This window comes from Grampus griseus, assembly GCF_964374135.1.
Source record: "Grampus griseus genome assembly, chromosome: 5".
NCBI classification, from domain to species: Eukaryota; Metazoa; Chordata; class Mammalia; order Artiodactyla; family Delphinidae; genus Grampus; species Grampus griseus.
Window position 1 is genome coordinate 14,217,289 of NC_138998.1, and position 18,030 is coordinate 14,235,318.

General features: G+C 40.2%; 1 protein-coding gene across 1 annotated transcript in view; it reads right to left on the reverse strand.

Annotated features, from left to right (window-relative positions):
• ARHGEF26 (Rho guanine nucleotide exchange factor 26) overlaps window positions 1-18,030 on the reverse strand; it is a 152,172-nt gene that overhangs the window by 43,631 nt on the left and 90,511 nt on the right. Inside the window, exons 9-10 of the mRNA XM_082654951.1 lie at window positions 16,624-16,698; window positions 6,122-6,211 (exon numbers count right to left, since the gene is read on the reverse strand). Of these exons, the coding sequence (XP_082511077.1) occupies window positions 6,122-6,211; window positions 16,624-16,698 (165 nt within the window). The remainder of the gene's footprint in view (window positions 1-6,121; window positions 6,212-16,623; window positions 16,699-18,030) is intronic.

The window sequence follows — 18,030 nt, forward strand, 5'->3', positions numbered from 1 at the left end:
CTCATGGAAGTTCATCCCTGAAAGCATCACGCCATTTTCTGGTTGTGAAAATGAACTTCTTTCAGAATAATCCATCTTACTCTCATAGAAAAGGCTATATTCAAGGAACTGCATACTGTCTTTTCTTTATTCAGTTTACAGTTTCCAACTGGAAAACTCTCAAAACCTCAGAATGATCCTTACCCATGAGAGCTTTTTTTTAAGTTAGCAGAAATGCTTACTGCCAAAAATCTGATTGAAAAAACGACATCCATAAAAATAAGCAAAAGTTCTTGGACACACAAAAGATAACTCTAGTAAGTGTGGTGCAACCAAATGTCATCCATTTCAGGGAATAATGATTTAAAATAGCCAAAGGAAATTGAGGATATTAGGGAGGAAATAAGAACGCTAAGAAAGGATTTCATTTTTTTTTAATTTATAAAGGACGTTTATAAGAAGGTTGCTCATCAGTTATGTACTATTTTCCTGAAGATTTAACATGTAAGATGAAACAGTATGGCTGATCTCAAAATTTCAAAACTGGCTATTTCAAGGAGCTCATGTAGTTTTCAGCCTCCAAATCTCAAATCAGACTATGGCTGAGACTTAAAAGGTGACAGAGAGGTTGCTTAGATAACTCAGGAGGACCCCACCAGCACACACAAGAGGTCACCACAAATAATCAGAGTCAGGTTAGGTCCTGCCACAGGGCTGCAACTACTGGGAACGCACTGCTATCTTGTTATTGCGTGTATAGGATAAACCAATGACAGTATTATGTAATGGCACCCTGTGACTGTTCTTAGTTTAGAGGACGGGGAAAAAAGTTTTTTTAACTCTTGGTCTTTTTTTTTTTTTTTAATTTTTTTTATTTTTGGCTGTGTTGAGTCTTCGTTGCTGTGCACAGGCTTTCTCTAGTTGCTGTGAGCAGGGGCTACTCTTCATTGTGGTGCGCGGACCTCTCACTGTGGTGGCCTCTCTTGTTGCAGAGCAGGGGCTCTGGGCACGCAGGCTTCAGTTAACTCTTGTTCTTAAAACAGATTGAGTTTTATGAACACCTCGTACTCCACTGGGCAAAAATAAATTTCCAATGTATATCTAAAATTGACAGTGGCTTGCAATATGTCTATGCTTCTTTAAAAAACAAAAATCTGATACTATAAATGTTTTTTGTTTCAGTTTATTGTTGAAAGATTAAACTCATTCAGATGGCTTTCTTTTAAGAAGAAGCTATAAAAATGATCAAAATATTTAGAAGAATCACAGTAGCCCAAATTGCTCCTAAGTGAATTCCCACAGTTTAGAAGCTTCGTCTGAGACTAGAATCCAGGTGTGAATCAAAAATAAGAAACGAGGGCTTCCCTGGTGGCGCAGTGGTTGAGAGTCCGCCTGCCGATGCAGGGGACACGGGTTCGTGCCCCGGTGGGGAAGATCCCACATGCTGTGGAGCGGCTGGGCCCGTGAGCCATGGCCGCTGAGCCTGCGCGTCCGGAGCCTGTGCTCCACGACGGGAGAGGCCACAACAGTGAGAGGCCCGCGTACCGCAAAAAAAGAAAGAAAAATTCATGAACAAAAACACATCCTTAAAGGTACTGATATAATTCCCATGGAGAAAAGATTTTCATTCTTTTTGGTGTTACTTAGCACCCTAGAAAACCAGCCTCAGCATAAAATTTAACTAATTTTATGGGCCAGTGAGACAAGGAAGAACAAGTTTTTTCTAAATTGAGACAAAAATGCATCATTTAGCCATTTTAAAGTATACATATAATTCAGCGGCTTTTAGTGCATTCACAGTGTTGTGCAGTGATCATCACTATCTAATTCCAGAACACTTCCATTACCCTAAAAAGAAAGTCCATATGCACTGAGCAGTCACTCTCCACTCTGCCCTCCCATTAATTAAGTTAATCCTTACAACAACTCCATGAGGGAAAGTGCCATTATCAGTCCTACCTTACGGTTCAGAAAACTAAGAAATGAAAGTTAAGTAATGCCCAAAGTCCTACAGCTAGTAAGTAGTGGAGCTACAACTGGAACTCAGGCAGGCTGGCTCCAGAGTCCACGCTCTTAATATTGGCTTCCTGTGCCGATCCGGTGGACTCTCCTCACCCCTCACATTACCATGCGCAGCATATGATACTCGGCCAGAAACTTACTAATTTAAAAATGAAAAACACATGTAAGTAAACATACATACATTCATACATACATAAATATCTAATACACACACACACACACACACACAGACATATATATAAGCTTCTATCCCCTTCAAATGAGAAAAAGACTAGCATTATTTTGCTGCCATGGTTAAGAATGTAGACGCTGCAGTCAGTCGCAGATCTGAATCCAGACTTCAGTACTTCTTGGTGTATGACTTTGAGCAAATAATTTACTATTTCTAGCTTCAAATTCCTCAACGATAAAATGGGAATAATAATTAGATACTTCATGGGGTTCCTGTGAGAATTCAATGAGACTATGTGAAAACGGCACATAGTAAATACTCAGTAAATATTTTCATGGCAGTAATGGCTACGGTAGGACATTAAACCAAACAGAACCAACACAGAACCCGCTACCTTTCCCTCAGGGTCGTTCCTCCTCTTGCATTCCCTACCTAGGTGGATGGTGTGACTCTCCATCCAGTCGACCAGACTAGACACCTGCGGTACCACCGCTACAGCCCTCCTCCAGGCATCCCGCTTATCTCTCTGCCTCTGCTTCCAGTCTCCAAACTGGTTTTCCGCCTCCGGTTTTATTACATTCCCAACTTACCCTGCTGCTGTAATACATTTTTAAATACATTTTTAAATTTTAAATACATTTAAATACATTTTTAAATACATTTTTAAATAATACATTTTTAAAATAATAAACTGAATCTGGTGTATGTGTGTAGAGTGGGAAGGGGGGGGTTGTTAAAAAAAAAAAAAAGTCCTATGAAAACCTATTAAGTGAACAACCTCCTTCCCACACCGTACCTCATCTACTCAGTTTCCAACCACTGATTACAGCCCCTACCAGGTAGTAACTGTTACTGTTCTTCTATAACTTTCCAGAGATTTCTTACACATAAGCAACTTTTATACTCTTTTTTCCTCCTGTTCTGCACCTTACTTTTTTCACTTAATAATGTAAGACAGAAAGCTTACCGTATCGATTCCTAAAATTCTTCATTTTTTTTTAAGTTGAGTGGTCTTACACAATTTAGGTATACTATAATTTATTTAATCAGTCCCCTATTGATAGATGTTTAGGTTGTTTCTAATCTTTTGCAGTTAAAACAATGCCATATCAGTAACTTTGTGTGTATGTCTGTATATGTGTGTGTGTGTGTGTGTGTGTGTGTGTGTGTGTGTGTGTGTGTGTAATTTTACACATTCATGAGTATATCAATAGGATAAATTCTTAGAAGTAAAATTGCTGGGTCATAGTAACTTGCATTTGTAATTTTGATAGTTATTGACATATTGCCCACCATTGGGGTTATAACAATCTTTCCCACGAGAAACAGATAAACATGGCTTTCCCAACAACTCACTGATAAAATGTTTTGAATTATTTATAAATCTAAGTGGTAGAATACATTATTTTAATTTCAATTAGCAATTTTCTTCTGAATGAAGTAAAGCATCTTTTCAGATGTTTAACAGTCATTTGTATTTCCTCTTCTGACGACAGTTTTCTAGTTTGCAATTTTCTAATGGATTTTTTCCTTATCTTCTTCTTATCACTTTGAGGTTATATGTTGGGAATATTAATGCTTTATCTATATGGGAGTTCTAAATTTTTTTCCCAGTTTCCTATTTCCCTTTCCACTTTTTAAATACCCTTTAATTTTCACTCTATGGAGAAATTTTTTAAATTTTCACATCGATCAATTTTCCTTTTAATGACTTCTGGATTTGGAATAAGTTTAAAAGGCTTTTACTATGATGCTAAGGTCATCTTTACTAAATGTGCATCTGACTGTGTCACTTCCACGCTCTGAACTTTTCAGTGGCTCCCAGATGATCCGGCTCTGCTCCTTCTTTTGGCACACAAGGCCCTTCCCATGAGTTCTGGTTCGGCCCTGCTCGCCTCGACCCCACTGAATGTGTGCAATTCCTGGGCTACAGCAGCTGAAACCATGTCCTGTGCATTTGCTCCTGCTCTTCACTCTTGGAAGACCCTTCTCTCTCTCCTTTCAAGATCAGCTCAAGCGTACCTCCAGTATGAAGCCTTGCCTGGCTGCTACAAGCTCCCCACCCCTTTGTCCCTCATTCTTAGGGCTGGCCACGCCCTCTCCATTGCTGGTGTTCTCAAAACTCTTCTATCTCCCATAACAGCTGTAGACTTGGCTCACTCCTTTGTATTTCTGTAGTCTTCTACTAGATGGTAAGCTCCCTGAGGGTAGGGATCATGCTTTTGTTTTCCCACTTCAGTCCACAAAGGTGCTCATGAAATTTGTTGAAAGAATGCACGTGCTTGGACGAACCACTTAACTTCTTTGAACATCTGTCTTCGCGTCTTTGAAATGAACTGAATAAAAATGTCCATTGTTATCCATAAAGTGTTATAGAAATGAGGTCCTAAGGTTGTATTAGTATTTCTAAGTGGTCTGAATTAAGCCCTTCATTATAAATCTAAACTTAGAATACTTTCCTTTAAGTTTTCAATCTTAATCATTGAACCAAGAGAAAACAAAAAAACAAAAACTCCTGCACTCAGTTGATGTTAATCACTTATTTTTAAGAATCCTTGGGGTAAGCATTTTTTCAGTTACAAATTAATTGTGGTTCTAGAGAAACAGAGCTTAAAGGTATCTTAAAACAACTGATTATCAGTGAAGAAAGAAAAAGAAAAATGGTTAGGGAAGGGACTTATCAACTTTTAAAACGGAAATGGTTAGAGATTTATCATCTTTAAAAAGGAGGGGATTAAAAAGAACCTTTTGATGTATAGATATATTTTCTAAAATACTTAGAAACAAATGAAAGTGAAGGACAGGATTCTTTTTGAAGGATGGGAAAAAAATGGGTTTTGAAATTGCCGTAAATTTCTATATGAGGGTATAATAGCGAAAGTGTGCGTGCGCGTGCATGCGCACCCTGTTTTTAGCAAGTACCCATCATTTTCTGAGAAGAATCATGGGTCACCTTTCTGCATTTAAATCTTTATAGTCAGGGTGTCACAGTGGAAGAGTTTACACTGATCTGCAAGTCAGGACGTCTGGACCCTAGTCCTGATTTTGCCACCACGAGCCGAATGACCCTGTTAACAATTAATTATTCTCTGGGTTGTATTTCTCTCATTTATAAAATAAAAGGGTGTAGCTGTACTATATCAGTGGCCCTCAAACTATATGACACAGCAGAGAGTTATCTGCATAATGCCACGATTGCTCTAATCCCACTGCACAAATTAGGAACACTTTCACTATGAAAAAATATGACCGCTTTAAGTTGCTTCATTAAATTCAAGTGGCATAAAACGAAACAGAATCACAACCATGAACACTCACACCCATTAAGAACTAAACTGTGAGCCAGCAAAGGAGCTGACCATGGCCTAGCCTCGCCATTAATTGTTATTTCCTTCTTTGTGCATCCTGTCATCTGCCCCTGAGCAGTATGAGACACGCAGTAGCAGGCAGCATATATGCACAAAAGAATTATGGGAGAAAAACAAATTTGAAAAGAACAATTCACTAGCAATCCTTTTGTGCAAACTGAGAAAGGAGTGTCCTTATTTGATTTAGGAGAACACCCTGGTCCAGCTCGTGGGATACCACTGTTTTGCAGGATACTTTGAGAATACTAAAGAAATCTCCTTTCTATTCTAAAATTCTATTATTTTTAACCACCCTTTTCTCAAGTTTGGTGGCTTCCTAGGGAAACAAGAAAGTGCCAGTTAGATAATACCTAACTCTGTGGTCTAGAGAAAGGTCACTTTATCTGGTATTAGCAAGAGCTGAATTGTCCAAAGCAAAGCATCTGCTATTTCCCCTGCCAGCCTCTCTGTAATCAATTTATGGCCCTGCTGTGAAAAGCAAATTCCTCTCCACTTTGTTGCCCTCAACTATCTCTTTATTCGCATAAGATTTAAGCAGGAGCAGTAACAAATCTATTTATGAAGAAGTATGAGAGAATACCTTAATTTTAAACTCCAGCTGGGAGTTAATTGTGTACATCATTTCAGTCCTTTCCATCTTCCGAGCTCCTTCATTGCAGAGTCGAACCAACTGGAAACAGAGGATAATAAGGAGGGTTAAGAGGTGAACGAGAGAAACCTCACTTTCAAATGCAGATCTCACAGGAAACAATTAGCACTGTGGAATCTCCAGAGACTCATTCCAGACAGTTAAAGAACTCACAGTTTCACACAGTCAAGACTTTGTACCCAGTTGGAAGTGGTGTCTTCAGGATGTGAAGACAGAGGAAAAAAAACGTCCTGAGAATTTTCAGGGACACACATCCTCTGTGCATTATCACACGATGCCCTCCACATACACTCGGCAGATTCCTCACACGGTCCAGTCTGCTCCATTCTGCTCCTTTCCTCTGCCCCTCCTCCTTGCCTTCACCCATGGGAACACCACCAACCTCAGAGCAAGCTGCACCTCTCTCCCCACTTCATATCAGAGCAGCTGAGGGCAGACCACTGACTTCAAAGACAAATTCTTAGCAGAATGCTACATGCAAAGCAGGTGACCAGTAACCTGGATGCTGGAAGAGGAAAGCCTTCCATTGGAACCTAATGGTCAATGATTCTTCAAGGATGGTCAAGCTAAGGGAAATGCAGTTTAATTAGAACTACTGATTTATCTACAAACAGAACAAACTCATAGTCCTTTGATGAGTAGCTGTGATACCATGATTTATAATAAACAAAATATATATTTTGTCTTTTTCCATGGTTTCTGGCACACAGCTCCTAAAACCCTTGTAATTTCCTACGTAAGAACCACAGGGGCATCTCTGGCTATAATTTAGTTTTGCTACCAGTTCCTGAAACAGCTCCAGGGCATAAAAGTGAAATGGGTATCTTCAGTTATTCGTAACAAGCCCCCCCTTCAACCACGTCTGAGTGTATGTTAATGAGGTGACTTCTGGTAAGCCCCTAAGGATGGGGCTGGTTGCCAGGGGAACCAAGCAAGTGATTAAAGAGAAGGCTGGAATTTTCAGCCCTGCAGACTTCCAGGGAGGGGAAAGGGGCTGGAGATAATGTGATCACTATTGGACAATGATTGAATAATTCACGCCTACATAGTGAAGCCTCCATAAAAATCCCTGAACTTCGGAGTTGGAGAGCTTCCAGGCTGGTAAACAGGAACACTCCTGCGTGCTGGGAGGGTGGCATCCTTCTAGACCTCACCTTATCTCTTCATCTGGCTGTTCATTCTTATCCCTGAATAGCCTTTGTAATAAACCACTAATCTAGTAAGTAAACTGTTTTCCTGAGTTCTGTGAGCCCCTCTAGCAAATTAATCAAACCTGAGGACGGGGTCATGGGAACTTGACTTATAGCCAGTGAGTCAGAAGCACAGGTAACAATGTGACTGAAATTTAGTGACTGAAATGAAGTTGGGGGTGTAGTCTTGCGGGCTTGAGCCCTTATCCTGTGGGATCTGATGCTATACCTCCAGGTGGAGTGAGAACTGAACTGAATACAGTAAGACACCCAGCTGGTTCAGCAGAAGTACTTGGCGTGGGGAAAAACCCCACACATTTGGTGACCACAAGGGTCAGAAATGAAGTGCTCTGTGGGTAGAGTACTGAGCACAGAGGAGACACACAGGAGTTTCTCCTTTACACTGTACCTAATACATAATTATTAGTTCACTGGCCTAAACCAAAACAAACTTTGTATTTCCAATTTCTTATTAACTGAAAAATCTATAAAACTTGTCCATAACAAGGATCATTGGCCATAAAGACATGTGATTGTTAAAAGCGAAGCTAGAAATTCTGATTAGATTTACTTTAATATTACTGCTCCATTAAGTTACATATGCTTACCGTAAAAAAAAAAAAAGATAATACATAAGTAGACAAAACAGGCCATAAAAGGCTCTGACCTAATCCTACTCCATGGATGTAACTGGAAACAAGATGGGTTATACACTTTCTTTTTTTCCTATGCTTATATGAACATATAAACGCACACATATAATGTGTAGAAATTCTAATTTTTGTAAATGGATTATCCAATGCTTGTCTGTGACTTAATTTTTTCACTTGCCAATATTTCGCCTTATAAATTTAACATTCACTGAAAAAAAAAGTTTATTTTGTACATGGTATGTGTCAGATGCTAGGGTTACAACATTTAAGAGATACACAATCCCCATCCTCATAAAAGAAGGGCAGACACAATAATTACAGACTGAAATCTTAAAGGGGGGAAAAAAAACAGGGGTTCTGGGAGAAGGAGGGTGAGGAGGGAGCCAGGGACCTCTCCTGAGAGGTCATTTAGGCTGACAGCTGAAGGAGAAAAGGGAGTTAACACCCAAATCAATGGAGAGCGCTGGTCCAGGCAGAGTGAACCCCAGGAGCAAAGGGCTGACACTGGGAAAGTGCCGTGTGCCTGAGAAAGTAAACGGTCCGGACACAGGAAAATGGCACAAGAGGAAACTAGAGGACCAGCCCAGGGCCAAAGCATGCAAGTTCTTCAGGTGTGTGGATTGTATTCTAAGTGCAAAGAGAAGCCACCAGCAGGCTTTCAGCAGAGGAGTGATAGGATGCAACATATGCTACGACCATATGTGCTTTCCACAGTGTACTTATTCAGTCCCCCACCGATGGACACTTGGATGTTTCCAGTCACTTAACAGATATTCTAGGCTTAAAGGGTACACCTATCTTCAGTTCCAGCATATCTTTAGGTCTGAATGGTCTTGAGGAGTTCACTGATGCAGGGACTGACGGCTGCACCCGATCAAAGCTAGGCGCAGAAAATATCCTGGCTGGGCTGGGGCAACTGTAATTAAAATATCCTATAAGGGGGACTTCCCTGGTGGTCCAATGGTTAGGACTTCACCTTCCAATGCAGGGGGTGCGGGTTTGATCTCAGGTCAGGGAGCTAAGATCCCATATGCCTCGTGGCAAAAAAGCAAAACATAAAACAGAAGCAATATTGTAACAAATTCAATAAAGGCTTTAAAAATGGTCCACCTCCAAAAAATCTTAAAAAAAAAAAAAGTGACTTTAAAATAATATATATATCCTAAAAGGATGAAGACAGAACAAAATCCCATCAAGCAGCCTCTGCTCAGGGCATTTTTATGATTTCTCTTGAAGAATATATGTTCATAGCTCCCAAATCTGTGCTCCCAGACTTGGTCTGTTCCCTAAACTCTACAGCCAACTACCTGGATGGTATCTCCTCTCGGGTCCCCCAGAGCCATCTCGAACTCAGGATGGAATGACCAAACCTCAACACTACCTTTATCACCCCCTCCCCCGGCCCAGTGTTCTCTATGTGATCAATCCCAGCATCATCCGCTTCCCCAAGCCAAAGAGCTGGGTCCTCACCTCTCAGATGCCTCCGGCTCCTTTGTCCTCCACATCCAAACAGTTCATAAAGCCTCATTCATGTTGCCGTCCTGCTGTCCACTCATCCACCAGCCCCGTCCCCGCAATCAGGCTCAAACTCCCTCTCCTTTGGATTACTGGCCTCCTAATTCTCTGCCATCACTTCTGCCCTACCCTTATGTGTCATCCAGAAAGACATTTTCAATCTTTCTAAGTTCAAATCTCTTTTTTTTTTTTTTTTTGCGGTACACGGGCCTCTCACTGTTGTGGCCTCTCCCGTTGCGGAGCACAGGCTCTGGACGCGCAGGCTCAGCGGCCATGGCTCACGGGCCCAGCCGCTCCGCGGCATGTGGGATCTTCCCGGACCGGGGCACGAACCCGTGTCCCCTGCATCGGCAGGCGGACTCTCAACCACTGCGCCACCAGGGAAGCCCCTAAGTTCAAATCTGATCATGCAACTCGTCAGCTTGAAATCCTTAAAAGGCTCCTCGAAGCTTTCAGAATTAAATCTCGGCAAGACCATGATATGGCACCTACTTACTTGATCCCTAACTTCCTGCTTCTCTTATCTTGGGCCTCAGTCTTACCCAATCTCTGCTCAGAGCTGCACACCCTTCCACGTCCCTTTGCACTTTTGCACGTGTGTTTCCCTCTACCTGAACATTCTTCACCCCACTCTGTCCCACTGACTCCTTCTTATCTAGATTTATACCCCCCTATTTGTCTTTCAGGACTCATCTTGGGTATTACCTCTCTAAAAAGACTGGAGAGCAGAGATTGTGAAATTTCCATATTTGTTAGTTCAGTGCCCAGCCCAGGACCTAAGACACAAAGGAACGCTCAGCAGATGTTAATGTGTAAACTGCCTTCAGAGGTCATTTATAAGCCACTTAAAAAAGGGGGGAGGCAATTCCTTTTTAGTTATCCCACTTTAAAATGAAAGGGAAAATGGAAAATAAAGTCTTAATCTTTATTTCCTAAACTTCCAAACATAGACTCCACCAGCCGCCACCTCCAAAGGCGTATTAAAAACAAAAAAGTTCCCTCAAAATATATCAAGCAATGGTATCATTAGTGGACTCTGATTAATGACTATCTTGAAGGGACAAGCGCTAATTTGGATATAGTGTTTTTATTAAAATCAGCCTCCGCATATTAAAGCCATGCCTTCCTTTAGCGTCTGTCAAAGCTTTATTAAATTTGGCTGAATTTTTTCTTTTAGGCCAAATTTATGTGGCAAAAAAAGAACTCAATCTCTCTAATGTAGAAATATAAATTAAAACAAAAATAAAATATTTTCAATCTATCAAATTCACAAAGATGAAAAGAATATTGGATGCTGGGGAGTGCACAGTAAGACAGACACTTAGAAATACTTCTGGTTGTCATGGATACAGGGACAACTTTTCTTGAAGGCACTTGGGGGTCTTTAAATCATACCTACCTTTTTTTTCCCCCAATAAACCCATTTCTGGAAACTTTTCAACAGAAATCATCAGAGGAGCACAATCATTTATGTAAGGCCATAGTCCATGCAGCCACTATTTAGAAGAGTAAATGAAATGGGTACCACATGAATCCATGTGTAAGTGTACATTTACATCCACTGGAAGGACACGCCATAAAATGGCAATAGTCACTATCTTTGACAAGATTACTGATTACATTTTATTTTCTCTTATTTCAATTTTTCAAATTTTCTGTAATGGACATTTAGTACATTATTTTTAAAATGTTACCTTTGTAACCCTTAAATGCATTCTTTCAGAGCAGTACTTGGAGTGAAGGAAAAAAACCTTATTAATTCCTCCCTTCTGCTCTCCTCTCCCTTTACCATCACTAACCACGGTTGAAACTCTGATGTGTATGATTCTGGGTACTATTTCTATAAATTGACGACATACATATGTCATCAATTTAAACACATCAAAATAAACACATTTGATTACGTAGATGTCATTACACTATTTGTTCTGTTCTGCAACTTAATGTTCTTCACTTGACACAGCTTAGAGATCTTTTCATGTTAATAGATAGATATCTACCTCTTTTAAATAGCTGAAGCAATAAGTTACAAGAAAAGATTCAAGAGAACTTGGCTCTTCTGCTACTATGAGAAAAGCTTATAACTTAATATTATCTCCAAATAGAAGTAGAATTTTTATGAGGTGCACGTTAAAGCAGTTATTCTCTTTCCACGGGAGAGTAAATAAAAGAGAGCAGCAGGGACGATTTCATTGGCATAAGAAACCATGTCCTGAGCACCACTCCTTAGACAGCAGACACGACTCTGCACCAGCTGAACTATCAGATTCCCTGGAAATTTCCCTCCCCCCGGCTCCGCCCCAGCATCTGAGCCGAAAATCTGGAATAAATACACATTTCACTTCATAGAAACATCTTTCTTGTTTTTGAGTTGTTTGACTAAGTCAGTAAGTCTTTCCAAAGCCCCAATTCAGTAAGTTGTCACCGTCATGTCTGCCACATACAGGAACAATTTCACTGAAGTATTATTCACACTATGCAAATAAATTTCATTAGCATTTTAATTACCAAAAAGATATTACTCATTTTTTCCAAGAATGAATATCTAGACAGACTTGCCCAAGGGCCTTAGGTGGAGTCCGGTTCTAAAAACTTGGGCCTCATCATACAAAATTTCACTCTCTAAAATAAATACTGGGAACTCCCAATTTCTTTCATTTCCGATAAGGGAAGCAATTCTTATTGAAATTCTGCATTTTGATTTTGAACCATAAATGCTCTATGTACACAGTTTTTTTGTTAAAAATACTGACATTGTTTTCCCAGAATCTATAAAACCCCATCAGTAACCTGCACAAATGAAAAAGAAGATGAATCCCTAAGCTGGCTGTATTGATAACCTCAGTTCCCTACAACACTAGGAGATTGCAGGAATAATCCTGGTATTCAGGACTCCTACTCAAGAGAGAGAAACGCTGCCTTAGAAAAAACAATTCTCTGGAACAGCACTTCTTCACAGAGGGTCCTTCATACGGTAAGTATCAAGGTAAGGCAGTTACATTACATTTTTGTCAGCCTTTCCTGAAAGAACCAGTGTCACATCAAGTGAACCAGAGACACCTAAAGGAATGTAGCAGTCTACTGTAACTGGGATGTAAAAGTCTCAAAAAAATTAAGGATCACTGTTCATTCAATTCAATTACTATTACCCTTCTCCTTTCTCTTCTGTGTGAATTCTTTTCCAACTTCTCAGTAACAACCAAACAAAATCTGACACAATCTCTTTCATGGCCAAGGCTGGAACTTCTCTAAGAACAATAGCTTCTCCTAAAGACCCTCCCCCCCTCTCCCCCATAGGATTTGGGGTCCTGGAGGAGAGACCCATGGGCAGTAGGACCTTAGGTAATTTCATACCTGTCAGCCCAAATTTCTTCACTTAGTGTTTCCCGAAGTGGGATATGCAGACCACTGATGGAGCAAGAGATGCATTCAAGTGGTTGACAGACTGCTATGGTTTGAATGTTCATATCCCCCCAAAATATGTGTTGAATTCTTAACCTCTGAAGATGATATTAGGTATTAGCAAGTGGGGACTTTGGGAGGTGCTTAGAAGTCATGAGGATACAGCCCTCACAAATGGGACTACAGTAAGTCCCCTACATACAAACCTTCAAGTTTCGAACTTCAAAGATGCAAACATGCATCTAGTCCCACATAGGAACCAGAACCTGTGCCAAAAACGCCAGGTGTGAATGAAATTGCAGCTTGCCCTCCATCTCCTACTGCTGACAATCCTTCAGCTCTGCCATGTCCCACCTCGTCTTCCTCCTCCAGTCAGTAATTCTTCTTGCCTGTTCACTCGATGCCAGCCCCTGTATGCCAGCTGTTGTACTGTACTACCGTACTTTTCAAGGTACTGTACTGTAAGATTTAAAATGTTTTATTTTTTGTGTTCATTTGTTTTTTATGTATTATTTGTGTGAAAAATATGATAAACCTATTACAGTACAGTATTGTGTTAGTTGGGTACCTAGGTTAACTTTGTTGGACTTATAAACAAATTGGACTTACAAGCGCTCTCTCCAAATTGAATTTGTTCGTATGTAGGGGACTTACAGTAGTGCTTTCTACAACAGGCCCCAGAGAGCTCCCTCGCTCCCTTCTGCCGTGTGAGGCTATAAGGAGAAGTCTGCAACCTGGCTAGAAGAGGGCCCCAACCCAACCACGCTGGCACCTTGATCTTGGACTTCCAGCCTCTAGAACCGTGAGAAATAAATTTCTATTGTGTATAAGCCATGCAGTCCACGGTATGTTGTTCTAGCAGCCAAAACAGACTAAGACACAGATAAACTTATTTTTAATATAAAAAAAAATGGGCAGAAGACCTATATAGACATTTCTCCAAAGAAGACATACAGATGACCAATAGGCACATGAAAAGATGCTCAACATTTCTAATTATTAGAGAAATGCATATCAAAACCACAATGAGGTACCACCTCACACCAGTCAGAATGGCCATCATTCAAAAGTCTACAAATAACAAATGCTGGAGAGGGTGTGGAGAAAAGGGAACCCTCCTACACTGTCGGTGGGAATGTAATTGGTGCAGCCACTACGGAGAACAATATGGAGGTTCCTCAAAAAACTAAAAATATTTTGAGTTGCTATACGATTCAGCAATCCCGCTCCTAGGCATATATCTGAACAAAACTCTAATTCAAAAAGGTACGTGCACCCCTATGTTCACAGCAGCACTATTCACAAAAGCCAAGACATGGAAACAACCTAAATGTCCATCAACAGAAGAATGGATAAAGAAGATGTGGCACATATATATAATGGAATATTACTCAGCCATGAAAAGAAATGAAATTGGGTCATTTGTAGAGATGTGGATGGACCTAGAGTCTGTCATACAGAGTGAAGTTAGTCAGAAAGAGGAAAACAAACATCGTATATTAATGCATGTATGTGGAATCTAGAATTTGGTACAGATGAACCTATTTGCAGGGCAGGCATAGAAACACAGATGTAGAGAAAGGACGTGTGGACACAGAGGAGGAAGAGGAAGGTGGGACGAATTGGGAGATTAGGTTTGACATAAATACAGTACTGTGTGTAAAATAGGTAGCTGGTAGGAACCTGCTGTATAGCACAGGGAGCTCAGCTCAGTGGTCTGTGATGACCTAGATGGGTGGGACTGGGGGGTCTAAGAGGGAGGGGATATGTGTATACATATAGCTGATTCACTTCATTGTACAGCAGAAACTAACACAAACACTTTAAAGCAAATATACTCCAATAAAAATATATACATATATATATATATATATATATATATATATATATATATATATATATATATATATATATAAGAAACAACCAGCTCATAAAACCCATGATTTTGTAGTTATTATTGGCAAGGAAAAGTAAAATAGAGTCAATTTAAAGTTGATTAAAACAAAAAGTGCTTCACAATAAAGTGGTACAAAGATGTACCAAACTCAGAAGTAACGTGTGGCTTCGAGATATTTCGGATGCTTCTGATGCGATCATGAGCTTTGCTCCCCTGGGCCGTATCCTCACTGATTCCCATAACTTCCACTGCTTTCTCGCAGCTAAGTATTCCTGTTAGCAGTTAAACATACCCACATTTCTCTAATCTTTTAAACAAAAAAAGACCCTCCCTCACTTCCCTTTCAACTACAGCTCTCTTTCTGTCTTTTTACCCTCAGCCTGATTGTTGAAACAGCTACACTAGCTGGCTGCATGTTCCCACCTCCCACTCAGCCCTCAACACACTCCAATCTGGCTTCCACACCCACCTCTCCAAGGACACAACCCACCTGATGATAAATAAACCCAGTGAACGCATCAATCATTATCCCACTTTGTCCTTCAGGAGCACCCAATGGGGCTGACCTTCCTTCCACCATATTACATGCAATTTGCCAGACCACTGATTAAGTTTTCCTCCTTCTTGGGTACATTGTTTTGTTTTTCAAGTCTCCTCTGTTGGTTCCTTTCCCCTAAACAAGATGAAGTCCGGTGCTCTTCACAGCTGTACTTCGGACTCACTAACTACTCTTCTTACTATACATACTCCTTGGTACTGGCATCCATTCTCCCAGCTTCAAAAATCATCCCTTGGCTGGTGATTCGCAAATCCACATCTCCGATTCAGGTCTCTCCACTGAGCTCCTGACTTGGATGTTCTATAGGAATCTCAGTTCTGACACATTCTAAATGGAGCTCATCCGCTTCTCCCTATGTTCCTACTGTAGAGATAAACAAGAGCATCCATCTGGTTGCACAAGCCAGAGACTATTTTCCTTGATTCCTGTCCGCAAACATGCCCACCCAAACCCTCTCCACGCCTACCTCCCCTATGTCGTAGGTTTGCTTCTCTCCATCCTACTATCACATCATCTGTAGCCTCATCAACTACAAAGGCCTCATCACTGGAGCTCATCCCCACTGTCACCTTCACAGCACATGAATTTACAGCTTCCACAGCATCCTAGGATAAGGTCCACAATTCCCTAACATGGTTCCTCAGTGTTCTCTCTCCTGAACTGGGCTCTCGTCACATGAAGAACATTCTAGTTCTCCAGATTCTATAAACACGTTCCTGTCTTTGGGAACATGTTTATAGAATGTGGAGAATTCAACAGCTACTCTTGCGTCAGGCTTCAGCTTCAACATTACTATGTTCTTCCCTCTTATGTCACTCATCATCCTTTACTGTAATTCTTATTTAATGTCTGCCTTCCCCTCTACACAGCACATTCCACAAGGGCAGTAACCACCGATGTCTTATTCATCCCCATATTTTCAGGGGCTGGCATTGTCCCTGGCACTGTAGTGGATACTCAGTAAATACTTCTCGAATTCAGACACCAAAAGAAAATGAGATATCTAAAGGCCCTTACGACAAGACTGTCTGAAACAGTAAAAATACCAGTTTCATTTGAGTACAGCAAACATTGCTTTGTTTTTCGACTACCCAAAGAATGGTGTGCAAGTGGCTATGAGAATCTACCAGTTTTCAGCATCAAACTCAGACATGTTCTCTTCAGAGAGATCTGAATGGGTGATCCCATTACTGTGTAATGAACCTCTCGACACTTACCTTGCTTACTTCCTTTAAGGCCCTTTTGCAGACTTCATACTTTGAAGAGTCCTTAGGTGTCTTTTGACAGATAGTCTGCAATCAAGTAAAAGAAGAACAAAATCAACTGATTTATTTTACTAAGTAAAACAAAACCAATGTCCAGTCATAGAGTCTTACTTGTAGCAAACTTAACAACGCTGCACACAATACTATGGATGAGTCTGAAAATGACATTAAAATCCGATTACAAAACTAGGAGATAGTCTTTAAAAGCACAGGATCCATGTTAATCCAGAGGATAGTTAAATAAGAGGATAGACTTCAGAGGTGTGTTTCAAATTCCAGATCTGCTCCTGACTAGCTACTTGACCTTGGGCAAGTCGCCTACCCTGACTCTCTAAACCTCAGTTTCCTCATCTGTAAAATTGGGATAATGCAATTACATCACAAGGTTGTTATAAAAGTTAAATGATAATGCATGTAAAGTTTTTTATGAATACCTGGCATACAGTAGGCTCTCAATGAATGACAAAATTAATGATCACCATCATTATTATTAGAGCTTATTATATTTGCAGATGATATAACGTGAATAAAACGATCAAAAAAATGGCTGCTGGATTTCCCCTTGATATGTTTACACTGCTATTTTTGCAATGGTAAAATCGAGTTCAAAGAAGGTCAGCTGAAGGTATACTGAATTACGTAAAACTTTTGAAACTATACCCATTCAAAGCCAACAGAACCATTTCAACTGTTAAAAATGTTCACCTCAATTAACAAGCTTAACTAAATCTCCAAATGAAGTAACATTGAAGAGACCATGTTTTAGGTACATTTAAATTCTGCCCAGGTGGCCAGGTTCTCACACGTGGGAAACAGATTAGGGCAACAGGCATCCAGCAGAGGTGGAAGATACTAGGAACTAGCAAACCACTGGTACCTTAAATGCAGATGAACACCAAGTCTATAAATCCAAAAGTCAGGGGTCAGGATTGTTACATGTGATATGTGAGAAGCATAGAGTGTACCATCGATGGATTTATATTAATGGTTCTCAAAACTTTTTGACTATGACCCACTGCAAGAAATATTTTTACACTGCAACCAGTAGACATGCACACAAAAATGAAACAAGTTTTTTATGAAATAATATTTAACCACATTATGAACGATGTATATATCATATACCACATGTTCTATTCTATATTCATTTTTTTAAAACACTGCTCGTGATTCAAAAATCAATTTCATGACCCACTAATGGGTACAAAAGCAGTTTGAAAAATACTAGTCTTTGTCTCTGGGAGCAGGCATCCTGAGTCCATAGTTTCTTTCCACACTTCAATTATTTTAGGTAAAATTTTGCACACTGAATTTTCTAGGGAGAATGACTACAGCTTCACTCACAATCTCAAAACGGTC